General features: G+C 36.0%; 1 protein-coding gene across 2 annotated transcripts in view; it reads left to right on the top strand.

Annotated features, from left to right (window-relative positions):
* Positions 1-23,983, top strand: part of LOC133523314 (low-density lipoprotein receptor-related protein 2) — a 506,862-nt gene that overhangs the window by 410,143 nt on the left and 72,736 nt on the right. For both annotated transcript variants that reach the window (XM_061858821.1, XM_061858820.1), the window contains one exon: positions 16,030-16,149. In XM_061858821.1, coding sequence (XP_061714805.1) covers positions 16,030-16,149 — 120 coding nt within the window. The remainder of the gene's footprint in view (positions 1-16,029; positions 16,150-23,983) is intronic.

The raw sequence follows: 23,983 nt of genomic DNA, 5'->3' as shown, positions 1-23,983 counted from the left end.
ATTATGTGCCACCGAGTTAACAAATCCTCTTACAGACCTGATAAATCAGTCATTTTCCTCAGGAATATTCCCAGATAGCCTTAAAATCTCACTAATAAAACCAGTACATAAAAAAGGAGACCACTCAGACACCCAAAATTATCGACCCATTGCTTTGCTCAATACTTTTTCAAAGATTTTTGAGTCCGTTATGGCCAATCGACTTACATCATTTTGCAACAAATTCAACGTGTTTGATGAACGACAATTCGGATTCAGGAAACAAAGATCTACTACCTTAACATTATATAAATTTGTTCAAGAAGCCTTAACATTAATTGATAATAAAAAATATGCATTCGGGTTGCTCCTAGATATGAGCAAAGCATATGATCGAGTCCGACATGATATACTTATAAATAAGCTATACGGAGTAGGTATTCGTGGCATTGCGTATGAATGGTTTAAGTCTTACCTCAGGAACCGCCAACAAATAGTCGAAATAGAATTCTACAATGACAATACTAAAACAGTATCCAAAATAAGATCATCCACTATAAGAACAACTTGCTCTATCCCACAAGGTAGCGTATTGGGTTGCATCTTATTTATACTATATATAAATGACTTACCTAAATTACTTGACACTATTAATATCAAATCCCTACTCTATGCAGATGACATCTCAATCGTGTTTTCTAGCACGAATTCCACTGAAGTTACTAATACCCTAGACACCATATTTAATAATGTTTTACCTTGGCTTGAAGAACACAACCTAACTATAAATCTACAAAAAACGAACTTAGTTCAATTTAGACCACACCAAAGATTAGCATTACAAATTAATTATTCATACCAATCACAAAATCTAGAACTAACCAGCACCTGCCCACTACTCGGCTTGAGCATAGATGAAAACCTTAACTGGAAAGCCCACATTGATAAAATCTCGGCTAAATTATCAAGATTTGCGTATGCGCTCAAACAAATATTATTAAACACCAATTTAAAAACTGCAGTATCTGCGTACCATGCTTTTGCACAATCATGGCTCCAATATGGCATAATTTTGTGGGGAAATAGTGTAAACATTAATGACCTATTTTTACTACAAAAAAGATGCATACGAGTTCTAGCCAAGACAACAACTGAAAAAAGTTGCAAACCACTTTTCGCAAAATTAAATATACTCACCCTCACATCCTTATACATCTTGGAAACTTGTAAATTTGTGCGAAAATTCGAAGACTTATTTAAAATCCAAAACCCCAAGCCACAAACACAACTTGCGTAATCGGAATAAACTTGTGCAAGCAATTCCAGCCAACCTCCAAATGTTCAGTAAAGGCCCTTACTCAATGTCCATTCGAATTTATAACCACATCCCTCAGTATATAAAAAATGAAATCAAATATAATAATTTTGTAAATAAGCTTAAGAGTTACCTTCTAACTGAATGTCCATACAACCTACAAGAATTTATGAATAATTCGAATAAATAAATACTTAATAATAACCATAATTATGTACTTAATAAAAATGGAACATGATAAATGTTAGAGTGATATAATAATAATAACACTACTTATATGGATAGTACGTGATTTTAATTATTGTAATGCTGTAAATATTTGATTTTAATTACCTATTATTCTATTTGTCATTGTTGTTTACAGATTTATTTTATAAGAGAGTGCCTTAGAAATAAGTACTTAGACATAAAAATGTTGCTACGCCCTAGTAGGGTCCATGATTGTACTCTATTTAAAGAACATCTGTAATACCATGGTTGCAACGAATAAATGAAATGAAATGAAATGAAATAAATACTTAAATACATAGAAAATATCCATGACTCAGAAACAAATATCCGTGTTCATCACACAAATGCTCTTACCAGGATTTGAACCCGGAACCATTAGCTTCATAGGCAGGGTCACTACCCACTAGACCAGACCGGTCGTCAATAATTGCAATGTAACTTAGTAACGATCAGATTCTTTATCTCGTTTCGTTTATTCAGTAATTTTCAATCGTCCTCGCCATTATTAAAACGTCAATTCCAAATGACACCCGTCAAACCAGCGGGTATAGGAGTAACATAGCAGTGATTCAGTTTTTTCGTAGTTCACATTTCAATCTTTCTCTTCTCAATTGAGCCAGCAATGTCCAATAGATTTATACTGTCCAATATATTTGTTGTAACTAATACTACATGAGTGTTACAGGTACTCGGATATAACGCATTGCACTGGTCTGTATGGGTTAGATAGATAGAATACTCTTTGGCACACCTCATTAAAAAGATACAGGAAAAGAAACAATTGATTAAATGTAGAGGCAGACAACAGGCGGTCTTATCGCTAAAGAGCGATCTCTTCCAGACAACCTTTGGGTAGCGGAAATAGAGAAGTTAATCGAAAAGTAGGTGTTGCTAAAACGTTATGAAGCCTACATTCACATACACAATTACAGATTTAGAGAGATTAGGTTGGAGTATACTCCAACCTAGAGAGTAGAGTATACTCTAGCCACTGTTTAGAACGTTTTACAATTTATAATTCTAATTCTACATTTAATAGTTCATATTTCTTTTCTGTTCTATTTTAGTTTTAAGTTTTAATTTTTAATTTTGTGTGCCCTGAAAACCAGTGCCCCGTCTCAGTACATCCTGTTTGGTGTACATGTCAATAGTGTATGTCTATGTTGTTTTTATGTTTGTTTTTATGCCAACCCGCAAAAAGCCTTATTGAACTTACTAATGGATCTACTTAAGTCGATTAATATAAGATTGTCATGTTATTCATTTATTTTAACTCATCTTCTATAAGATTGAGCCAGCAATGTCAAATATTCCGTAAGTGTTACAGGCACTCAGATATCGCGTTGCACATACCGTCGCGATGCATTTACGGAATGAAAGATGGCGTCTCTAGGGTCAAGGGGGTGGTTCAACCGCGAAATGGGATAGCCAGTGCTTATTTACATGTAAACAACGTCTAAGTAAAATATGTAAAGCTGACATTTAGATAGATAAATAAACACTTTATTCATTTCCACGACCGTATTTGGAAGATATTTAAAAAAAGTTTATTATATAGAGGCTTAGAATAAAAGACAATAGTATTGTATACAATCGTTATATAATCGTTTTTCAGTTGAGTACCGTGTTTAGGCAACAAAGCTTGCTGAGCTGCCTAAGTAAGGTACGAAATTGAAAAACTTGTTTATATAACTATTGTACACAATACTTTTTCTACGAGTCATCTAAAATAATACTTTTATAAAATAAAACTAAAAGACTTCAAATGCAGGCGAAATGTACAAACAAACCCTAGAAATTACTGGGAAACAAACGCCAACATAATAGTTTCATTATATATAATATATATTCAAGCAAAGCTCATTTTAGTTATAATTTACTCATATTGCTGTTTTAGTAGAAATCAAAGTCAAACAAATTTCAAACGTATAGAAAAGCAGTTTGTGATCTAAAAGGGAAACACTGAAATTAGTTTTCCGAATAACAGTTTAATATGCGATGTAGAAATTTGATTCAATTCACAATTCACAGAATTCAAATGTTCCAGTCAAACCCACAATTCCGGCAAGTTTGGGTTTGACTAAAGAAACTGGTTGCACCAGTGATTTTATTTAATCAAATAATCAATTTTAATAATGGCTAATGGCGCGCTTAGCTAACGCTGCATGGCATTTGCAATGACAAAGTGTGGAATGTCATAATTAATCTCAAATTTCTATTAAAATATGACGTTTATAATGATATTACCTCACTCTGTTCTGTTCAATTAGACGGGGTAAAAAATATATAAAAATACTGACTATCATCGAGAGCGCCATCTACAGATGGCTTTTACTTGCTGTTGGAATCCATATAAAAGTATTAACCATTGGGTTTGCAATCCGGTTCCGATATGTATGAAATTACCCGTATCTGGATCCAGATCCGCGGATCTTCCCATATATTTCAGATCCGTCGTGCAAACCTTATTAGAGGGAGACCACGGTGCCCACTCCGCGCATACTCTGGTAGCCCCGATGATGACGCCGATGTTGTGCAGTGGTTGCAAAACTTGGATGTAGGAAGATTCGCGGATCCAGATCAAGATCCGGATAATTTCATACATTTCGGATCCGGATTGCAAACCTTATTAGAGGGAGACCACGGTACCGACTCTGCGCATACACGGGTAGCCCGGATCTACTACTCGTATAATTGACGCCCGATGCTGTGTTGTGATTGCAAAACTTGGATGTTGCCTTAAAAAATACTGTAATTAATTTTGCCTATGTGACTATATCGCTATATAATTAAATAGGACGGTGACGAATTTTAAATCTTTAAGAAAAGAGCGTACTACCATATTAAAGCCCGCAACGTACTTGCAACCCCTTTGGTGTTATAAGTACCCATTGGCGACGGTAATTGCTTACCATTGGGCAATTTGCCTGCTTTTTTGCCTGCTATATTTAAAATAAATAAATTTTGGGTTTTGCCTGCCACATTATGCACCAAACAGGAAGATAAACAAAGGTAAATCCGTGTAACATTAAATTCTCTACACAATACATAATGCACAAACTTTATTGGTTTAACTGGAAATTACAATATTCGAACATTTACAAAACAATGGAAATGAAGGAAATATGTATTACTGCACCTATATTATAGACATTATTTCCTTCTAAGGAAAAAAGGTAGGATTTTATACTTTTTATCTATCATAAATATCTGTGTACAGAAATAAACCAGAATGCGAACCCGGGAAACACATTTTTTGTCACCACACCAACAGGAGAAAAATATTTACTGTAAAACTTTACAAATCAAATCCAAATGAACGCTATTAAATATTTATCACTTTAAAGTCAATTCCATCAGCCAAAATGAAGAATTCAATATGCATCTAATTACTTTGTCACTCTTGTGAATAAGATGCAACTTTCTCATCAGTTTTTGAATTGATGTGGTGAAAAATATCATAATATTAAAAATAATCATAGCGGGTCAGAAGATCCGTGTATATCGTCTGTGCTCTCTCAAGTGTAGTTATCATTCCATAGGTATGCAATGCAATATGTACTTATAGAGAAATAACGCCACAAGATGTGTATAAATATTTAAACTTCGAATGCCCGAACAAACGTCCCCCGAAACGGTTCCAAATTCAGCCAATCGCTGCAGGCTTAGCCGTTTCGGGTCCGTGCTAACATCTGTTCCGAACTAAAACTTAGCTTAGTGCTTTTGAACTGGACTATGCTCCGGATTAATGGTTCAGTTAAATTTTGAAGCGTGACTTGCTCGAAATCTATCCGGACTGATTTTCGGGAATGAATTATGGCATTTCAATTTTTTAAAATACTATCCCAAGCGCTTATTTCACCAACTTGACATCTAACAATGACAATTTCCTCATACATACCTGTAGCCGCCGTGCAGGTCAGGGTCTCGACGGCTCAAATAAAACTTCGATTGATAATAAAGTGAAGTATAATCTTCCAAAAGGTACTGGTTTAGAAGGGTTCTTGCCAAAACGGTTAAATGTAGAAAGTGGGTGTTGATAGTATGGAGGATGATGAAAGAGTGATTTGCAATATTTGATCAGTACAAAAGGTGGTTTAAATTTAGGTGCCTTTAATTGGCCGCGTTAGAAAATATGTGGAGCGCTCCTATTGGTGCTTTTGAAAAGCCTCCGAATACTAGCCGAGCCCGACGGCTGCGTTTAGCTACTGCATTGATTTTTATACAATAATAAGTTGCATTAGCAACATACCTATATATCTTAACAACGCGAACAATTTGATCTATTATCGAGTTTTATCTGTCGTGAGTCATACTGACTATAGTTTTTTTGAAACGGGAAGGGTACGCAGATAGATGTCATTCCCATACAATTTATAACCTAAAAACGCCAAATCTCACAAAATTGTATTGAGATGACATCTATCAGCGTACCCTTCCTGTTTGAAAAATATACCCACACCCGACTGGTTAATTAATCGCAAAACCTAAAATCCGATATTTTAAATATCAGTAGAGAATTGTAAGTCGTTCTATAAATAATAATAATCGCACAAACTGGTGCTCAGCACTAGGCTCTGAAACATGTGACGCGAGGGACGTATTGAATGTGAGTGAACTGTAAAAAGTTCTTAATTTTAAAAATACACTACACTAGAGTTGCAAGCGGCTATTAGGCTGCTTAAGAGGGAAATATAGCACTCGTCCATACAAAAAGAGAAAACGTTTTTCCACTTCTAAATATTTTCCATTATCCATGATTTTTTTTGTATGTTATTAACACGATGAAAAACTAGATTTCTACGTTTTTATTTTATTTTTAAAATTTGCAAAACTATTTTTTTCAAGAAAGTGTAACCTATAAACCTAGAATGCTGAAGCGATTGACATCAAAATCAAAGTGATTTGTTAAGATTTAGTTAGTAAATACCGTTTTCTCCCGAAATGGAATTTCATAGAAAAAGTACCGTTATTTCGTTAGGATCGCAAAGCTATTCTTCCATCTTAACATCAGACGGGCTGCTTGTTTTCCAGTGTTACCGTCGTGGTGATGGTGGTGGGAACTATGTTATTCCATCTCACATCGCTGCAGCAGTAACAAGTTACTTCCTTACGTGTACGCTGAAACTGCTTTTCATTAACTACTAATAGCATAGCATCCATTTTCCTAGTACCGGGATTCCGCTCGGAGAGGGCGCTAGGGAATAGATAAAACACAATGCACTTTGCTGCCCTTCCGTATAGTACCGTCCAACAAACAACATTACCTTATTCAAGTATCTTATAGAACTCTTATACAGACTCTATTAACCTCAAAGATTTACAAAAGATTTCGATGTCTAAAGTGTTTTTATATTTCAGATACTAACTTTAACACCAAATAAATACATTCTACATTTCATTTTGTTTTACATTTACTGCTATCTGAAGGTTGTCTGGAAGAGATCGTGTTTTAGCGATAAGACCACCTGTTGTTACCTGGTTCTATTTTCCTTTAAAATTTATTTGTAGTTTTACATGTATGTAAAATGTATAATTGTTGGTGCAGTAAAGAATATTTACTTACTTACTTAAATACCTTATACGTAATAGAATTACCATATTTTTGTTACCAAAAATATATATTAAATATAGGTATAACAAATATTCCAGTGAATCTATTCACAAAAGAAAGGACTGACGAATCGAAAAGTAAACAAAGCTCGGAATCGTGATATCGCAGGAATGGAAGCAAGAATATTCTTGGCTACAATATTTTCACACTGAATGGACAACTTTTTCCATTTTCAGCTCGATTTTTTTAATATTTCACTCGCAACTACTTTAAAAAAATCTATAGTAAACACCCCTATAATGGAACACGCACCAGTAATGGGATGGTATAGACAAATCCTATAAAACAAGTATTTACCATCAGTTTTTAATCGCTGGCAACATTTTACCATAAACAAGAGCCAGAGCTGCTTAAGTTTAATTTTTCATTGATATTTGTTAGTTTGAAAATGAATGGCGCCATACATCCCATGACTGGAGCAGATAACCACAGTTTTAATTGGTGAATAGTATTGAAACCAATTGCAGTAGCTTTCATTAAATACATAGAAAACATAAAGGACGAATTGGACATTCAACTTTTAAAGCGTAAAGCGGTAGAAATATTACAGGTGTCGGTGTAATATCAAAAATACTCCAAATTTTCTCTTAAATGTCCCATGATTGGTGCCGTTAATAAAATCCAGTCGTTTACGACTTCGTCGTATAGGAGTTGCCCCCAGTGGTGGTAAATCCAAAAATCCTTTTCTAGTGGATCTGTACAATATTCGCGGCAACGCGCATATAACTCCTCTGGAGTTGCAGGTGTACATAGGCTACGGAGACTGCTTACCATCAGGCAGGCCGTATGTTTGTTTGCCACCGACGTAGTATATAAAATATATATATATATATACATTTGAAAAACATACGCATTAATTTCAAGGGCCTAATTTTAGTGGTTTGCCCTGTGTTGTCGGTCAGCAGGTCTAAGTAACGGAACTGTGAGTAAATCTCATGTTTCGTAAGAGCTGCATATTTTACGTAAAACATTACTACTGCTAACACTTAGCAGTAAAGGAAATCTCACACCCAGCCGGGTTACCGGCATCCAGTTACCAAGTAATTACATCTTTAGCTCCTTAGTTCCGGTAATTTTAGTTCTCGACCGCTCGAGCGGGTATTATGTGCCTTATTAAAACTAAAGCTGTGCCTGCAGTGGGCGCTTGTTGCACTGAAAAAGTTAACATTCAACTTTAGTTTCCACCCAACTATTGTCTAGTACAGGGGTCGGCAAATTTTTGAGAAGAAGAGTCGAATGGAGTAGAAGTCACCAGTTTTAGGAAGCTCAATGAGCCGCAGATGTTGTTTTCAGTAATGTAAGAACTCACAATATATAAATAAATGATTCTTAATGATAAATGATTCTCAAGGGTTAGTTTTATAGGTGACTTAAAGCTGCAATTGTACTTCGAAAGAACTGCATGCGGCTCGCGATCCGTGGTTTTTTTTTTTTTTTTTTTTAATTTATTTGAATCAAAAGAAGATTACAAAAAGCCTTAAACTACTAATCTGCCAAACTGCAGTACAGTTTGTTGGCAGAAAAAAAAAAACTAAATCTACCCTCCATCAACTAGTATTGTAAATATTAATAACTATAGCCGCTTTTGCATACGTATGTATATTGAAACCTTGGTATGTTAAAACTTAAACTACAGAGTGATTATCACATACTGATCACAGGTCATTGTATTATGTAATTCAAGCTAACATTAACATTGTAAATTAAAATAACTGCTAAGTTTAAGCTAGTTATTGGTTTAGTTTAGTCGCTGTAGAACCCTTGTCAATAAATGATTTTACACATATAAGCGAAACAAGCCTGTCCATAGACCCACCACAGAACCGCCGATTTGCCGACCCCTGGTCTAGTACTACAAATATGGTCCACAATTTCAAAACGTGACGTGATAAAGTACTGATCTTATTTTTGCAGCTTCCTTTTGTCAAAATGTTGTGCTGAGAACTGCGAAATTATAATAATTAATATTTTCCTAGATACTTTCTTAAAAAATTATTACAAATTGTACCTGATTAAGAACCTTATGTTTACTTCTGCAAACTTTTTTTTTTTTAATTCTAAAAAGAAATGGAAAACATTGTGATTGAGGTTTTTTGTTTTTAGGTTCTACAGGAATTACAGGATAATGTTTGACCATACTTCGAGACATGAATATCTAGGTCATACTGAACACTTTTACTATGAGTCCAATCACGAAATCATGAAAAGGAATCTGCTGTTCTGGAATTATGTTTCTATGGAGAAACATAATTCGCCGAAATATATCAGACAGCAGATTTCTTTTTTGTGTTTTCGGGGTTGGCCTTCTTTTTGATTCCGCAAGTAAATATAATTCTTTAAAAGTGGTGCTCAGTTTTCTAATAGTTCATTTAGCTAATAGTTTTACCACCACCCATAGTTACAGAAACGACTGCAACAAAACTGTCATAAAACCCGGCTTACACCCGAAGGGTCAACGCACCTATTTTTCTTTCCTAAATAAAACAATCCCGCATAATACCCTTACCATCCATTCAAACCAAAATATACCTTAACTCAACGCCAAAACGGTTAGAACAAGTAATACCTTCCGTTGTGCGTTGCTCGTCAATCTGAGTCCGTTCATTTCATTCGTTCACATTCATTCGTTCATAGCTCTGTTGAATAAAAGATGGACGGACAGCTAACGAGGTGAGAGAGCCAGTGCGGGTATAAATAGACGTTGAAAGGTTCGTGCGCATTTACAAGTTCCGTTATGTTGGTCACATTGCAAATGTGTCGATGATTGGTTAGAAACTGTTTTTTCTTATAAATAGTTTGTTAACTATATAGTCTGTCAAGCTATTTCCGTCAGTAAAAAAAGCGTCAAATTTAAAAAACGTAGGCGCGAAGGGTTATCGTATCATGAAAGTTTTGCGCCTTTTTCTATTGACAAAGCGGTTTGACAGACTATACAGACGCTTACTTTTTGATTTATTTTCTTTGCCTTAATGTTTACTGAAACAACTTTCAATTAAAGGGAATTCGGTTGTAGGTATATGAATTTTGTTTTAGTTGTAATTAATAATTATTACCTAAATATATTGGAGCTTTCTTCGCAAAAGCATAAATAATATAATTTTTATACCAAAGAATTTAATTACACGTAAGCAATATCATTTCTGTCTCGAGGGATTTCTATAAAAACCAAATTTGAGTATAGTGACGGAAACGTAATCACACGAAGATGTGCTCAAAATACTCTGCTTTTCAGAATCTTGTACTTCGCCCACCGCCAGAAAAGTGCCTATAATAAGTACTAACAAAAAACAGTAATAAATACTTACAGTAATTTACTTAACAGCTCTAATGAAACTACATAGTAAGTCTTGTCACTTCTATTTGGCGTAAAAGCTGCCGTTTCAACTAATTCGCTGGACATTAAAAACGCCATCTGTGTTTACGAGGACATTAAATTTTATTGGCTGTTTACATCGTGCCTACGTCCGCACAATGTTACCTTTTTTTAGTTGACAATTGTAAACGTAGAAAAAAGGATGGATTTCATTTTTTTATTGGTCTTTATAGATAAATCTAATGACTATTGACTATAACTATAAATGATATTGACTTACGAATTTACTAAAAAATAACCCATACCTAAGAACTACAAAGTTTATCTGTAACTTATAAAGGAAAAATAAAAATAAAGTGGTAAAACTTGAATGTACTCTCAAATTTTTTAAACGGCGAAATACCAAAACACTTGGTTGACGAATTAATTAAAAATAAAAACACCTACAAAAAACCCAATCTCACTAAAGTCAAACATTTCATAATTCAATTTCGTCCATAGACTATAAACCATAATGGCTGCCATTCTGGCCACAAACAATTATCGGAAATCGAGAAAAAAGTAATAGCCGTTCAAATCGGTAACTGGGTGTAAATCAATCACCTTGTTCGAAATTTAAATCAGTGCCCGTGACAGATGGGATTGCATTTGCAATATTTCAATGGTGCCAACATAAAAATCTCTGGTAGTCGCGTGTTTGGAGAAGCGCGCGGTTTTTTTATGTTCAAACGCATTGCCATTGATTAACATAGTAGGTAGGTAGGGTTTAATAAGCGACCTACGTTTGTTTTGCCATTTTTTTAATCTTTCAGTAAGAAAAATATTAATATATTTACATTTTCGGTTTTTCTAACATAGGTTTTTTGGGACGAAACTAGTACGAATCAAAAACATGCAAGACCTAGGTGGGGGATGCTCTAAATTTCATAGAGGGACCTTGGCAGTTTCTCACGCCGCTATTTATTTTTCAAAATGGCGGGCGATTTTCAAGTTTGTCCTAGCGCGCTGAAATTTGGCATGGCGGGAGATAGAGGCCTCTAGATTACTATGTAAAAATTAAATAAAATATGGCATCTCCTGAATCGTTGTTCGACCAAATGTCATAGGGGGGCTAATACACTGCGAGTAATGTTTGTAAAAAAATCTAAACTCTGTTGTTGTTATTGTTATTATTGAATTGTTGTTGTGATAAATAAGCAGGAGGACCTTTACCCAATATTTGTAAAATAATCGTTTTATTGCTTGCCAAAGAAACGACAACTTAATTAAACTAATTTAAATTTACGAAGCTTTCTTACAGTCTACCTTTACAACTCGATTTACGTATAAAATCAACGCCAAATATATATTCACAATTTTACACCTTATTCCAAAGCAATAAGGCAAAAAATGTATACAGATTTTAGACGTCAAAGGAACAACTTGATATTTTGTTCGTGCTCTCATACTCGCCTCGCGAATTATGCTTTAAGCAAATTAAGTCTGTTTGAGCTCGTTTGCTTGCTTAGCTTAAACTTTATTAGAAATAAATATTTTTCAATATATTATTATGAAACTAGTTTATAGAAAGTTTATGTTAATATTTAATTCAAGTGTTAAATAAGCTTGCTTATTATTATCAACTTGTCCATTTTCCATCACTCATCAAATCACTAAAATCGTCAGTTGTTATTTAGCTTTTTAACTCTCTTAGTAAATTAAGAAAAATACTCACGTCTAAAAATAAGCACTTGTTTGTCTATATACGATACTCTCATCAAATTGTGTGAAGTAAAAATGTCATATTTTGAGTTAGGTTCAAATGAAACAAAACTACACACTTGATTTTTATAATAATCACAGCTCACATACTTACGGTCACGTCTGAAAATATCGATACGAAAAATGTGCCAAAAATATGTACATATACACTACCTTAATATATGGGCAATAAAGTCGTGTATACATATTTTTGGCACTTTTTTCGTATCGATATTTTTAGCGAGTCAGATACACATCACATGACCTCTATACTTTTATTGATAGCGTCTCGCTTAAGTTAGGAGGTATTTTTTTTTATTAAATATATTTTATTTGACGACCGGTCTAGCCTAGTGGGTAGTGACCCTGCCTATGAAGCCGATGGTCCTGGGTTCGAATCCGGTAAGGGCGTATTTGTCCCTGCGTCACGGGTGTTTTCTATGTATTTGAGTATTTATATATTATATTTATCGTTGGCTGAGTACCCACAACACAAGCCTTCTTGATCTTACTGTGGGGCTTAGTCAATTTAAATAAATAAATATAAATATTATAGGACATTATAACACAAATTGACCAAGTCCCACAGTAAGAATACACCCATGACTCAGGAACAAATATCCATGCTCATCACGCGAATAAATGCCCTTACCAGGATTTGAACCCGGGACCATCAGCTTCGTAGGCAGGGTCACTACCCACTAGGCCAAACCAGTCGTCAAAATTTGTGTAGGAATATCCAATATTTATTTATTTATATTTATATTTGCATTCAATGTGGTTACAATCACACTTAGCTAATTGGCTTAGCTAATAATAAGCATGCAATTTTTGTATGCCTAAATACATTATTTTATTTTATTTTATTACAAATATAATGTCATTTAAAATAATAAATAAATAACATTTCGGATTTACCCGGTTAGCGGGAAAATCCTAGTATATTTTATTGCCTTTCTTATAATCTCGACGTCCACTTAAGGTTGAAATAATTTCAGAACAAAACATTTTCTGTTCAAAAAGCACTCGATACTTAATATTGGGAAAGTATCGAGTGCTTTTTGAACAGAAAAGATTCCTCCGAAGATAATATCCGGAATATCAATTACATTTCACCCTTGTGCCGAAAACTGTCAGTTGATGGATATCTGATAACGTCTTGAATGTCGTTTACATTTAGTATTAATTATGAACTTTGTCTTTAAGACAGTTTGAAAGCAGTGATTTTGCACGCGTTTTTGTTCAATTTGATATCAAAAGTGAGATATTATGCTTTTCAGTGTCAATTTCCCTTTGATTTAATCATCAACTTGTCAACGATCAAAAACACGATGAATATCGAAATGAGGTTAAGCGTTATTGGAAGTATTGAATTCGGGATTTATTGTGTAAATTAAAATAAATAGCTAGTCTGGGGGACAATCTCAGCCCCAAACTAAGCAAAGCTTGTACAAAGATTTTTTAATTGAGTCTTAACTAATTTTTGATTTTTTCGACCAGCAATGTATACTCGATCAAGTAAATCCTGTCAGTAGCAAAAGGCAACAAATTGGAAAAATCGCGGGTTAGCAACACTGTTTTCAAATAATTCTAAAATCGCGTGTCATCTGTGTTTTATCTGTGGAATGTGGAAAGTGAATGACAGCCATCTTGTTTGTTTACATTCTGAATCGAAGAATTTCTCTATTTCAAGAGAAATTTCTGCTGTCAACATTAAATACCAATATATTAAATAAGCTTGTGCATGAACTTAAGCAAAGTCAAGGTGCCTACAATGTACAATCACGGTCGTCGATCGTAAGTATTTGTACAATTTGAGGTTATGATAGTTACATGTTTTTGGTTCGATGTACATTGCCGCTTTTCTTAGCGCAATACCAACGCAATACTGCTTTTTGAGTGTTGGCCTACTTCACTTTGCTTTGCTGTACTTATACATTGCTACTGACATACTTTGCTTGACAGACTATATTTCGTACATCATGGTCACTTGTGTCAGTTGAGACGTCGCATCATTAAATGCGAAGTAACTAAGTAACATTTTGCTTGATGAATTATTTTATATGGAAAATAAAAGTCGTCAATTTTTTTCAAAACCTATGAAAGTTAATTCGTTAAATCCTCAACTACCTACCCTTTGATTATGCAGTCCAATCAAAAATACACGCTGTTTAAATAAATACATATTTAGATACATATATCACATGCATAACTCAGGAACAAGTATTCGTGATGAACACATGAACACACAAATCCTTACCAGTATTTGGACCCCGGGATCATGTTTTACTTTTGTAATAACTACCCACCGTATCTCTTGAATGCAGCTTTTCGTATTTTCCAGTCCGCTAATCTTACGTGTTGGCACCAACGACCTAGAAGAACTATAGAAGTCTCACTAGCGCCAAAGATATATAATATATAAAGGATGACTAGACCGGGCCGTGCCCGGGTCGAGGCGTCCGACACGTCATTTTCTATGACAGCTGATCGGTGATCACGTGGTGCTTTCCATAGAAAACGAAGTGCCAGAAGCTGCGGCCCCGCCCGGCCCGGTCTAGCGTCAGTTATCTTTAACTCCGTATAAGATAAATAAAGTCTAAGAAACAAACGTGCCACGAAAAATCAAGAAAAAGTTATGCTCGAATAGATGGCGTTATACCTTAGGCCTATACTGGTGTAGATGGCGACAGCGTTTGATATTTGAGATCGAATTTAAACTGTTGTGAGATATACTAAGCTCTCCGAAACATGTCGCGTGGGTAACTAAAACTACGTGAGTGTAATCCGTAGAATTATTTTAATGTCATTCTAAGAGTTTTAGTCCTGTGTCGAAAGATGGCAGTAAATTTAGCAGACTTCAAAATTTACTTGACAATTCGCTTCTATACTCATTCTCTTTGTTAGCGCAAAAAAAAATGACTCCACGTATATTGTGCCGCGAGTGACTCCACTGTACAGCGGTCAGCTTTACCCTCCTAAGTCCCGATGTCCTATTAAAAGGACAAAATCAAATCGGAAGTTGAACTAAAACCCAAAACTGAATAAAAACCCACATTCAAAACTGCAATAATGACTGGGTCTTAGGAAATAACAACGTCAAATATTATAATGTCGTGCACTCATATTTAGTGACTTTTAGTGACAGATAACATTTTTTACGGTACATATGGGGCTACTTTATAGCACTAGTGCGAGAAGTAGCATATTACGTTACTGTGTCGAACATTTAAAGGGCCATATGTACTGTAAAACGTTGTACGATACATGTGCGAATAGGTAATTCGCAACTCGTGTCGATTTAAAACACTCCCTTCGGTCGTGTTTTAATTTATCGCCACTCGTTTCGAATTTCCTATTTTTCGCACTTGTATCGTAATGTACTATTTAATAGCGGGTAAATGTGTACCTACTAGGTAACTATTTGGCACATTCAAGTCGGCCGCTGTCAAATCCCAAAAGTACAAAAATAAACACATTTTTAAATTGCTACCAGTCTAATGAATAAATATTCACATACCTTACGTTTCGGCTTCTCTTTTGCACACTTCAATTAATTGTCTTTGGGCAAGGTTGCATCTGCGAGGCCCTTTTCTTTTTCGCAAGGTAAAAGGAGTCCTGCGGGGCATTCTTAAGTGCGAAGCCGAGGCCGAGGGGCCGCTGCGCCCACGCCTAAACCTCTTAAATCTCGATGTTCTTTAAAAAGGCCATTATTAAATCGAATTTTGAACTATAATTAAAATAAAAGAAGGTTCCAAATTTGAAACTGAAAAAATTACTTTAAAACTTAGGAGATTGTGCATAAACGTCATTCTAATGCTATGTTTTTTGTTGCAGGCGACACAATATGTCCGTCGACCATGTTCCAGTGCCCCGAGGGGACCTGCATCGAGCGGTCGAGGGTCTGCAACTATCAGAAAGACTGCGAGAAGGGCGAAGATGAGTTCCAGCAGTGCCGTGAGTATTCTATAATATAATTATTTGTTATAGCTATATAGATTGTACTAGCAGTTGCCACATTTAGCTAGCCCCCAGCACACGGAGCATAAGCGTAAGCGTCGCTTAAAGCGTATCGTAAAAACGTTACGAGTACGAGACGCGTAGATTTATAAGCAGTAAGCGTAATCGTTTTAAAAATGAAATCTCATTTAACATCATGTGGTCGCATGCGTCAGATGTCTTCGGAGGATGTATCGACGATCTTACTTTCTCGACAGATGTAGAAGATTTTTAAAAGCTTTTTGTTAACTTGCAATGTACGTATGTATTTACGGGTCAAATCTTGCAAGTTAAATTTGACCCACTTCCCGGTTTCTGATAAAGCTGAAAATTTGCCAAAATATGTGTCGGTTGCCAATGCAGTATTATGGTACCATCGAGCTGATCTTATGATGCGGACAGAAGGTGGTTATAGAAACTCTGTGATAAAACAACGCAACCTAATTGTGTTCGGGGTCTTTAGAATTGGCTCGATGAGTATTAGTTGCCTGTGGAAAGAAAAGTACAGTCAGCGATAAAAGCTTGTACAAAAAATTATATTTTTAGCCTAAAACTTATTTATTGTTTGATTATGTCGAATGGAAAAAGAGGGGGGAGGCCTTTGCCCAGCAGTGGGACCCAGTGGGCTCTGAATAAATAAATAAATACAGTATGTCAGAAGTTTTGTTTTTTACGCGTGTATTACGCTACGCCTGTCGTAATGACGACAGAAATCTCATACGCTACGCTACGACGACGCATCGTTTGCGGACTTGTTTGAAGTTATTCGTGCTCGTAGCGCTCTTATTCTACGCGCGTATAACGATACGCTTGCGTGTCTCTTACACTTACGCTCCATGTGCCGAGGGCCTTAGACACACGAAACCACCAACGGACATTCCGTTTATAATTATATTGGAAAGGTGCTGATTTGTAGCAAGTGTGATCGTTTACAATTGCTGCAAAAATTGGCTTAACAAGTCGCCTAAGAACTTTATCTCCGGTAGACCTAGTGTCGTCTTTCGATACAAGACCCAAGAGTTTCTTTAAATAAATACTAAAAGTTACTTTCGAAAATAAAGAATGATGATAGTCATTAAATAATATATTATGAAATAAAAATTCACGACTTCAGCAATTATGATTTTGCTGTCACAAAAAATGGACATATTGTTTGCTGGACATATATTGTTTGTACAAACAAGATACTACATTCAATCGTTAAATGCATAGAGAAATAAGTGAGATAGGTACATCAGTTTTCTTACCAAAATGCTTATTTTCGTAGTCGACATCTAGCGTCAAGGAGCGGATTAAAAAAAACTAAAAAAAAACATTTATTTCAGACCGATAAGATCCATAAATTTAGTTAGTAACAGTAAAAGAATTTATCAATACCAGCAGTGGCAGCATGGTTCCAATTTTATCGCTTCTCACTATGCCCGTCACGTTCGCACTTACATAGTTGTTAGAACGTGACAGGCATGGTGACAAATGATAAAGAGCCAACCATCTTAGCCCTACAGATGTCATAAGTGTCGCGACTGACGAAAAGTGTATTGCTCAACAATTTACAACTAATATTACTAACATTATCATCCTGATATAATATAATAGCTGAAAATTGTTGAGCATTGGAGTAGTAGTACTGATAAATCCGCTTGACGCTAGATGCCGACTACGAAAATAATAAGCGTTTTGGTAAGAAAACTTAGTATGAAGTGAGCACTCTATGATTACTTGCTTCTATATGATAAAAGTGACTAGAATAACCAGCCGGTCAGATTCCCTAACCGTGTTAGAGTAACACGTGTCCTGGGACGGTGCAGACACGAGTCGCAATAATGTCCCGTTTTATCGTCCCGTGCCTGAACGTGTCCGAGACCTGTTGAGCTTGTGGAATGCTTGTGGAAGTGATTGTACAGTTTTTATTAGGACAGGAACGCGGTGGCACGATCATGTTTGAAGAAACGAGAAACTGTTCTTCTTTTACTTACATTTGGCCTGGCACCGACTTCAAACGTATCAGTTTGCTAGCGCATAACTAATTTTTATTCTTTTTGAAATCGGTTTTAATTTTTCCATTTTTAGTTTTTCTAAATCATGTCATCATCATCATCATTTTTATTCAATAACAATATTACATTGTGTTTGAAAAATCTTAAATCTAGGCACATGCATACAAAAAAATATATCAAAATAAACATCATAAAAATAAATATTAAAACTAATTCAAATAAATCGCCCGCTCAAATAGATAGCCCAAAAATAAAAATAAAACATGAATAGTAAGTAATTAAAAAATTTGTCTGGCCAAACTGTCATGTCACTAAACATTTTTGCGCTTCGGGTATGTTCAAGGTCTGAATCAGAAGCCATAGAGATTTGAGGAGTTGGACCTCATGGAACCCATCCTCTGAACTAGACCTCAACACGAATGTTCTTTCAGAGCTTACTTGCTTAATAACAAACATAACAAAGAAGACAATCAAGTTGTTAAAGAGTCCCGTTCTGGTCATCATCAGTAGTTCCACTTCATCAAATGGCACTGTTTTGGATGAAAGTACTTAGTTTACATTCTCATGAATCCAATCATCAAAACTGGGTTTTTAACAAAAACGGGACCAACTACCACGACCGCATTCACTGCCAACGTTTTAATAGCGCTACGCTCGTAGCCGATGCAGCGTTTTCCCGCTTTGTAGAGGAAAGCGACTGCGAACAGAGAACCCGCCGATTAGGTTCCCGGCACTCAATGTGTTAGTTGATTTCAAAACTTGTACTGCCAGCGACCTTTGTTCTCTGTTCATAGGCGCTTTTCGCTACATAGCGGAAAACACTTGTTCGTCAACTATTACGCTCGCAGTGCGTAGCTCGCGCTGGTAGCTACTAATAGTAGTATACTAGAAAATGTGGTATTCGCTATTTCCAAATATCAAAACAGCAAAATCGTTAAATGACAATTGAATGACACTGGTAGTTGTAATATGCAATGCCATTCCCAAATTTCCATGTTACGTTGATTGAATCAAGCTTTGACGATTACGCATAACACGTAATTATTCCAGCTAATCCCCGGGAATATTGGGAATTCCCAGGAATTCCCGGATTGCGGCCCATTCGCTGACGCTATTAATTCGAGTCACATCCCGCCATTTGCAATTAAAGATCCATTTGAATATGGTTTACGAGATTCATAAAGAATAATGTAATATAACACGCCGTTAGGGGGGACTGGCTGTAATTGATCCACGGGAGATTGGATCTTTTGCCAAAGCTAGGTAATAATTAAATTACTTGATGAATTACCCATCAATAAACAAGGATGTGAAAGTTGCGGATGTTTTCCTAAAAGTGGGAAGCATTGTCGGAATCTTCAAGAAAAACTTACAAGGAATAAAGAAAGTTTCCATTTTGGGAATAGGGAATACCGTAGGGTAAGAAAATAAGTATGAAAAGTTTGAGAAATCGTACGTCAACACATCTGTATCAATTTTATTTCTGTCGTATATTTATTAGCAATACCAAAGATATATATAACTCCGTATAAGATAAATAAAGTCTAAGAGAAAAACGTGCCTCGAAAAATCAAGAAAAGTTTACGCTCGAATAGATGGCGATATACCTTTGGCCTGTACTCGTGTAGATGGCGACAGCGTTTGATATTTAATATATATCAGTGAAAGAACATGGTTCAAATAGCCATATGTCATTCTAAGAGTTAGTCCTGTGTCGAAAGATGGCAGTAAATTTGGTTGACTACAAAATTTACTTTGAAAATACGCCTCTACATTTTCAAACATACAGCCAGAGTCAATAGCTGCATATTTACGCCGCTTGAGGTGTTCAGCCATTGACGTTCCACCAGCTCTGTTTCACGTTCCTGGAAGGTGGGACGGCGCAAGAATATCCACGCATGTGGCATCCCAAACTAAGGGCCGTCCAATCTTCCAGGGAACTTTTTTTATGTAGCCTGTTTTGTGTCCCACTACTGGGCAGAGGCCTCCCCTTTCTGCCACCACTCGTTACTGTTTAGTGCATGTTCCCGCCAGTCGCTGTATAAAGCGTTAAGATCATTCCGCCATCTCTTTTTTGCTCTTTCCTATGTCATAAAATATACCCTATTGCAAAGAAATAAGATCAGCCAATGGTCAGTTAAGATTGTTTCTTAGCAAGTATCCTTAGTAAAATGCCTCAAAGGCCTATTTTAGATTTGCTAGTTATTGTTATGTAAATAAATGATGTATCTATTATGTAAATAAATTATTCTTATTGAATAATATTAATTAATGTAGAACTACATTTCCCACATTGAAAACCCACAGCTTTCCATTACTCTAATAGCAAATGTTTGAAGCTCAGTTTAGAACTCGATTGCAAAGCTCATTGCAGTACGAATGCATTACGAATACGAATGTGTTAAGGAGAACATTAGGAGTTGCTTGTGCTGTGGATTAAGGCTTGTTTAGACTACGTTAGTAATTTAGTCGAGAAGCTAGTATTTTAACAGTTTTGGATGTTCCACGGTTAGTTTCACTAGACTTATATTGACCGGGATAGGGGGTCGTGATTACCTTTTGTATTGATTTCGAGCTCCCGATATTTCGACGCAGTTACATACATCTTGTTCACGGGTAACTGAAGATAGGTAGCGGGTGGGTGTCAAAGTTGTGTAGACCGCGCTTGGTCTACCTTCATTCGTGCGCGCCGGCTGCGTTCGCTTTCAACGTTACCACTGGTCGCGTCCAGCACACTTGTTGGTCTATCCACACTACACGGTAACACGGGTACACTAAAGGGTCCATATCCATATCCCGTCACGGTAAATATAAGTCTAGCAAGCATTTTATTTACTAAAATATATCAACTCACCAAAAGGCGTTTTATCGTATCTAGACCTAATATTTGTGTTACCTTAAAGTTCGAATTGGGCCGGTAGTCCGAACGGGCCAAGGACTATAATGTTCGCTTTTTTATACTACCTCGGTGGCAAACAAGCATACGGCCCGCCTGATGGTAAGCAGTCTCCGTAGCCTATGTACGCCTTCAACTTCAGAGGAGTTACATGCGCATTTCCGACGCTAACACTCCGCATCCTCGTTGAGCTCTGGCAACGTTACTCAACGGCAGGAACATAACGCTATGAGTAGGGTCTAGTGTTTAGTGTTTTAACTTTAGTAGAATAATTATGTAGTTGTTTACTACAGCACTAAGTGATAGGGCAACTAGAATAATGAGCTACTCTTAATGAAATGTCATAACGTCTCCTTTATGTTCATGACTGCAAAACAATTAAAATTATCTGTACGAATGTTACTTTAACCCCTTCGGTTCGGCAACTAATATAACTTGTTATTAAGCACACTTTCTTGTTGAAAAGATGTGTTCTGCTGAGTATTTTGCCGGTCTTATATTGGGATACCCTCCTCCAATTGAGGGGGGATTTAAATCTTCTCGGGTCAGAGGTGTAGGGTTAGAGCCGGTGTAGCTTTATTTGACGTTCATAAGCGCATGTAATATGCCTACTTGAATAATAAACTATCTTTATGATTTACATATACCTAAATTCTATATATAGGCCTGACTAAGTTTACTGTGGGACTCGGGTGACTGCTATAGTTACTGGCCCCTCCACAATAAATAAATAAATATTATAGGACATTATTACACAAATCGACTAAGTCCCACAGTAAGCTCAATAAGACTTGTGTTGAGGGTACTTAAACAACGATATATATAATATATAAATATTTATAAATACTTAAATACATAGAAAACACCCATGACTCAGGAACAAATATCCATGCTCATCACACGAATAAATGCCCTTACCAGGAATTGAACCCGGGACCATCAGCTTCGTAGGCAGGGTCACTACCCACTAGGCCAAACCGGTCGTCCAACAATAATTGGCCACTCTTAACAATAATACTTCTACAGTCAAACCAAGATAAGCAGCGATTTTTATAGCCCAGACGGTGCACGGGTTATATTAAGAGGCTGTCAATACCTAAAGCGCGCACACTGTCTATTTGTATCGGAGTAAATGAGATAGCACTGTCGCGTGTTACTGGGCCTGGGCAAGGGAATAATAAGAAAAATATTTAAATAAAAAAAAGTGGATTATTAGTGTAATATTTTACTCAATAGCGGTTTAGATATAAATGTTTTGAAATTGTGATTTTAATTGCAGACCCATAAGTCAAAACAATAAAGACATAAAACCGTTTAATTGTAATTTTAAGACCAATCTTAGCAATTATTTTCTATCGAGCCGATTTCGTTCAATCGTGTATCGAGTACAACCACGGTCTTTGAAATATAATTAATATGAACATATATTTTTCTTACTTGACTAAAACAAATAGTCTTTCTTAAAAAGACTACTTGTTTGTTGACAGCCTCTTAAGCTTCAAACTTCTATGAAATTATAACGTGTACTTGACATTTGCACCGTCAGCGTTTTTAAATCGCTGCCAACTTGTCTTGGTCTGACCCTATTGCCTTGTTTATTATGGAGTAGCCAGTAGCCAATTACTATGGAGAGACTATAACTATAATAGTCACCGTAGGTCAATCTGTATAAAATTGTCCAATAATTTTTTTTTATTAGAGTAGGGTTGGATCTTTCTTTGTTTTCCAAAGAAACTAGGCATGTTACTGAAGTCAGTTTTTAAACAAATAATAATTATTATTATGCCGAGTCTAGAGCATTTAAAGCGAACATGAACGTTACGAGAATAACACCGTGCTGCGGTTGACCATTCTGAACGTGTGGACTTAGCTGTAGCTTTACGAATATTATGCATGTTGGCAAACGTAAACGAACTTTGCTTGGAACTAATAAGCAAATGCATAATAAATAGGTTTGATTTCTATTAAGAATTCAAGTTTCCTTTTAACCCTAAGTTTTTCGGGTCCCGAGGCTTTATTAAGTAGTAGTAAACACTTAATGGCACAAAACAAGTAACATAGACAGAATACAGTCAATGTGTACAAAGGCGAACATATCCCCTCAAGGGATCTCTTCGAGCTAACTTTAAGCAACTCAGAGAGATACATACAAAATGGTAGTCAAACTAAGATAATATGTATCTACGTGACGGCAAGACTTTAAAGTAGGTAACGCTAGACACATAACTAAATACGATACGATGTATTAGGTGTTAGTTTAAAGCACAACTCAAAAGGACTCGCGCCTCCGATAGTCCGTATAAAGACTTCGTCAACAATTTTGTTAGGTTTTAGCTAAATAAAAGAATAGGAACTAGACAATACTTGAACCAACTCTAGATACATTAGTTTGTCTACATTCAGACAAGTCTGAACAATCTATCAACACTGCCACGAACGTTATTTGACGCAGGTCACGCAGGTGATTTATCACCAAACGTAAGGAGTGTAGAGGTAACGGAAACAATCTATGTGTATGAAAAGCGTCCATCAAAAAACCTTAAATAGGTGGCGCCACCATACATCGCGAACATATTTTTGACTTAGACAAAAAAATCAAATCAAAAATCACTGACAGAGCACTTCACTTCGTTAATAACGTCTAAGTTTATGTCATGTCCTTGTGCTATCCTAGCTTCACCGAAGATATTTCGAACTATTATTTACACACTGACACTTTAGCAACAGTTCTACCATAAGAGATTGTTCTCCTTACCTCTACCCTCCATAACCAAACGGACGTAACGATACGGGACGTTGAACGGCTGTGTCATCGGCTGTCAATTTAACAAAGCCGATGACAATACAGTCTTTGGAAAGAATGTCACGTGACAAAACTCACGTCACGTCGTGTCAGCTT

The sequence above is a fragment of the Cydia pomonella genome, chromosome 12, assembly GCF_033807575.1.
Source record: "Cydia pomonella isolate Wapato2018A chromosome 12, ilCydPomo1, whole genome shotgun sequence".
NCBI classification, from domain to species: Eukaryota; Metazoa; Arthropoda; class Insecta; order Lepidoptera; family Tortricidae; genus Cydia; species Cydia pomonella.
The sequence above is the reverse complement of the archived record's forward strand: the minus strand, read 5'-3'. Positions and strand labels throughout refer to the sequence as shown.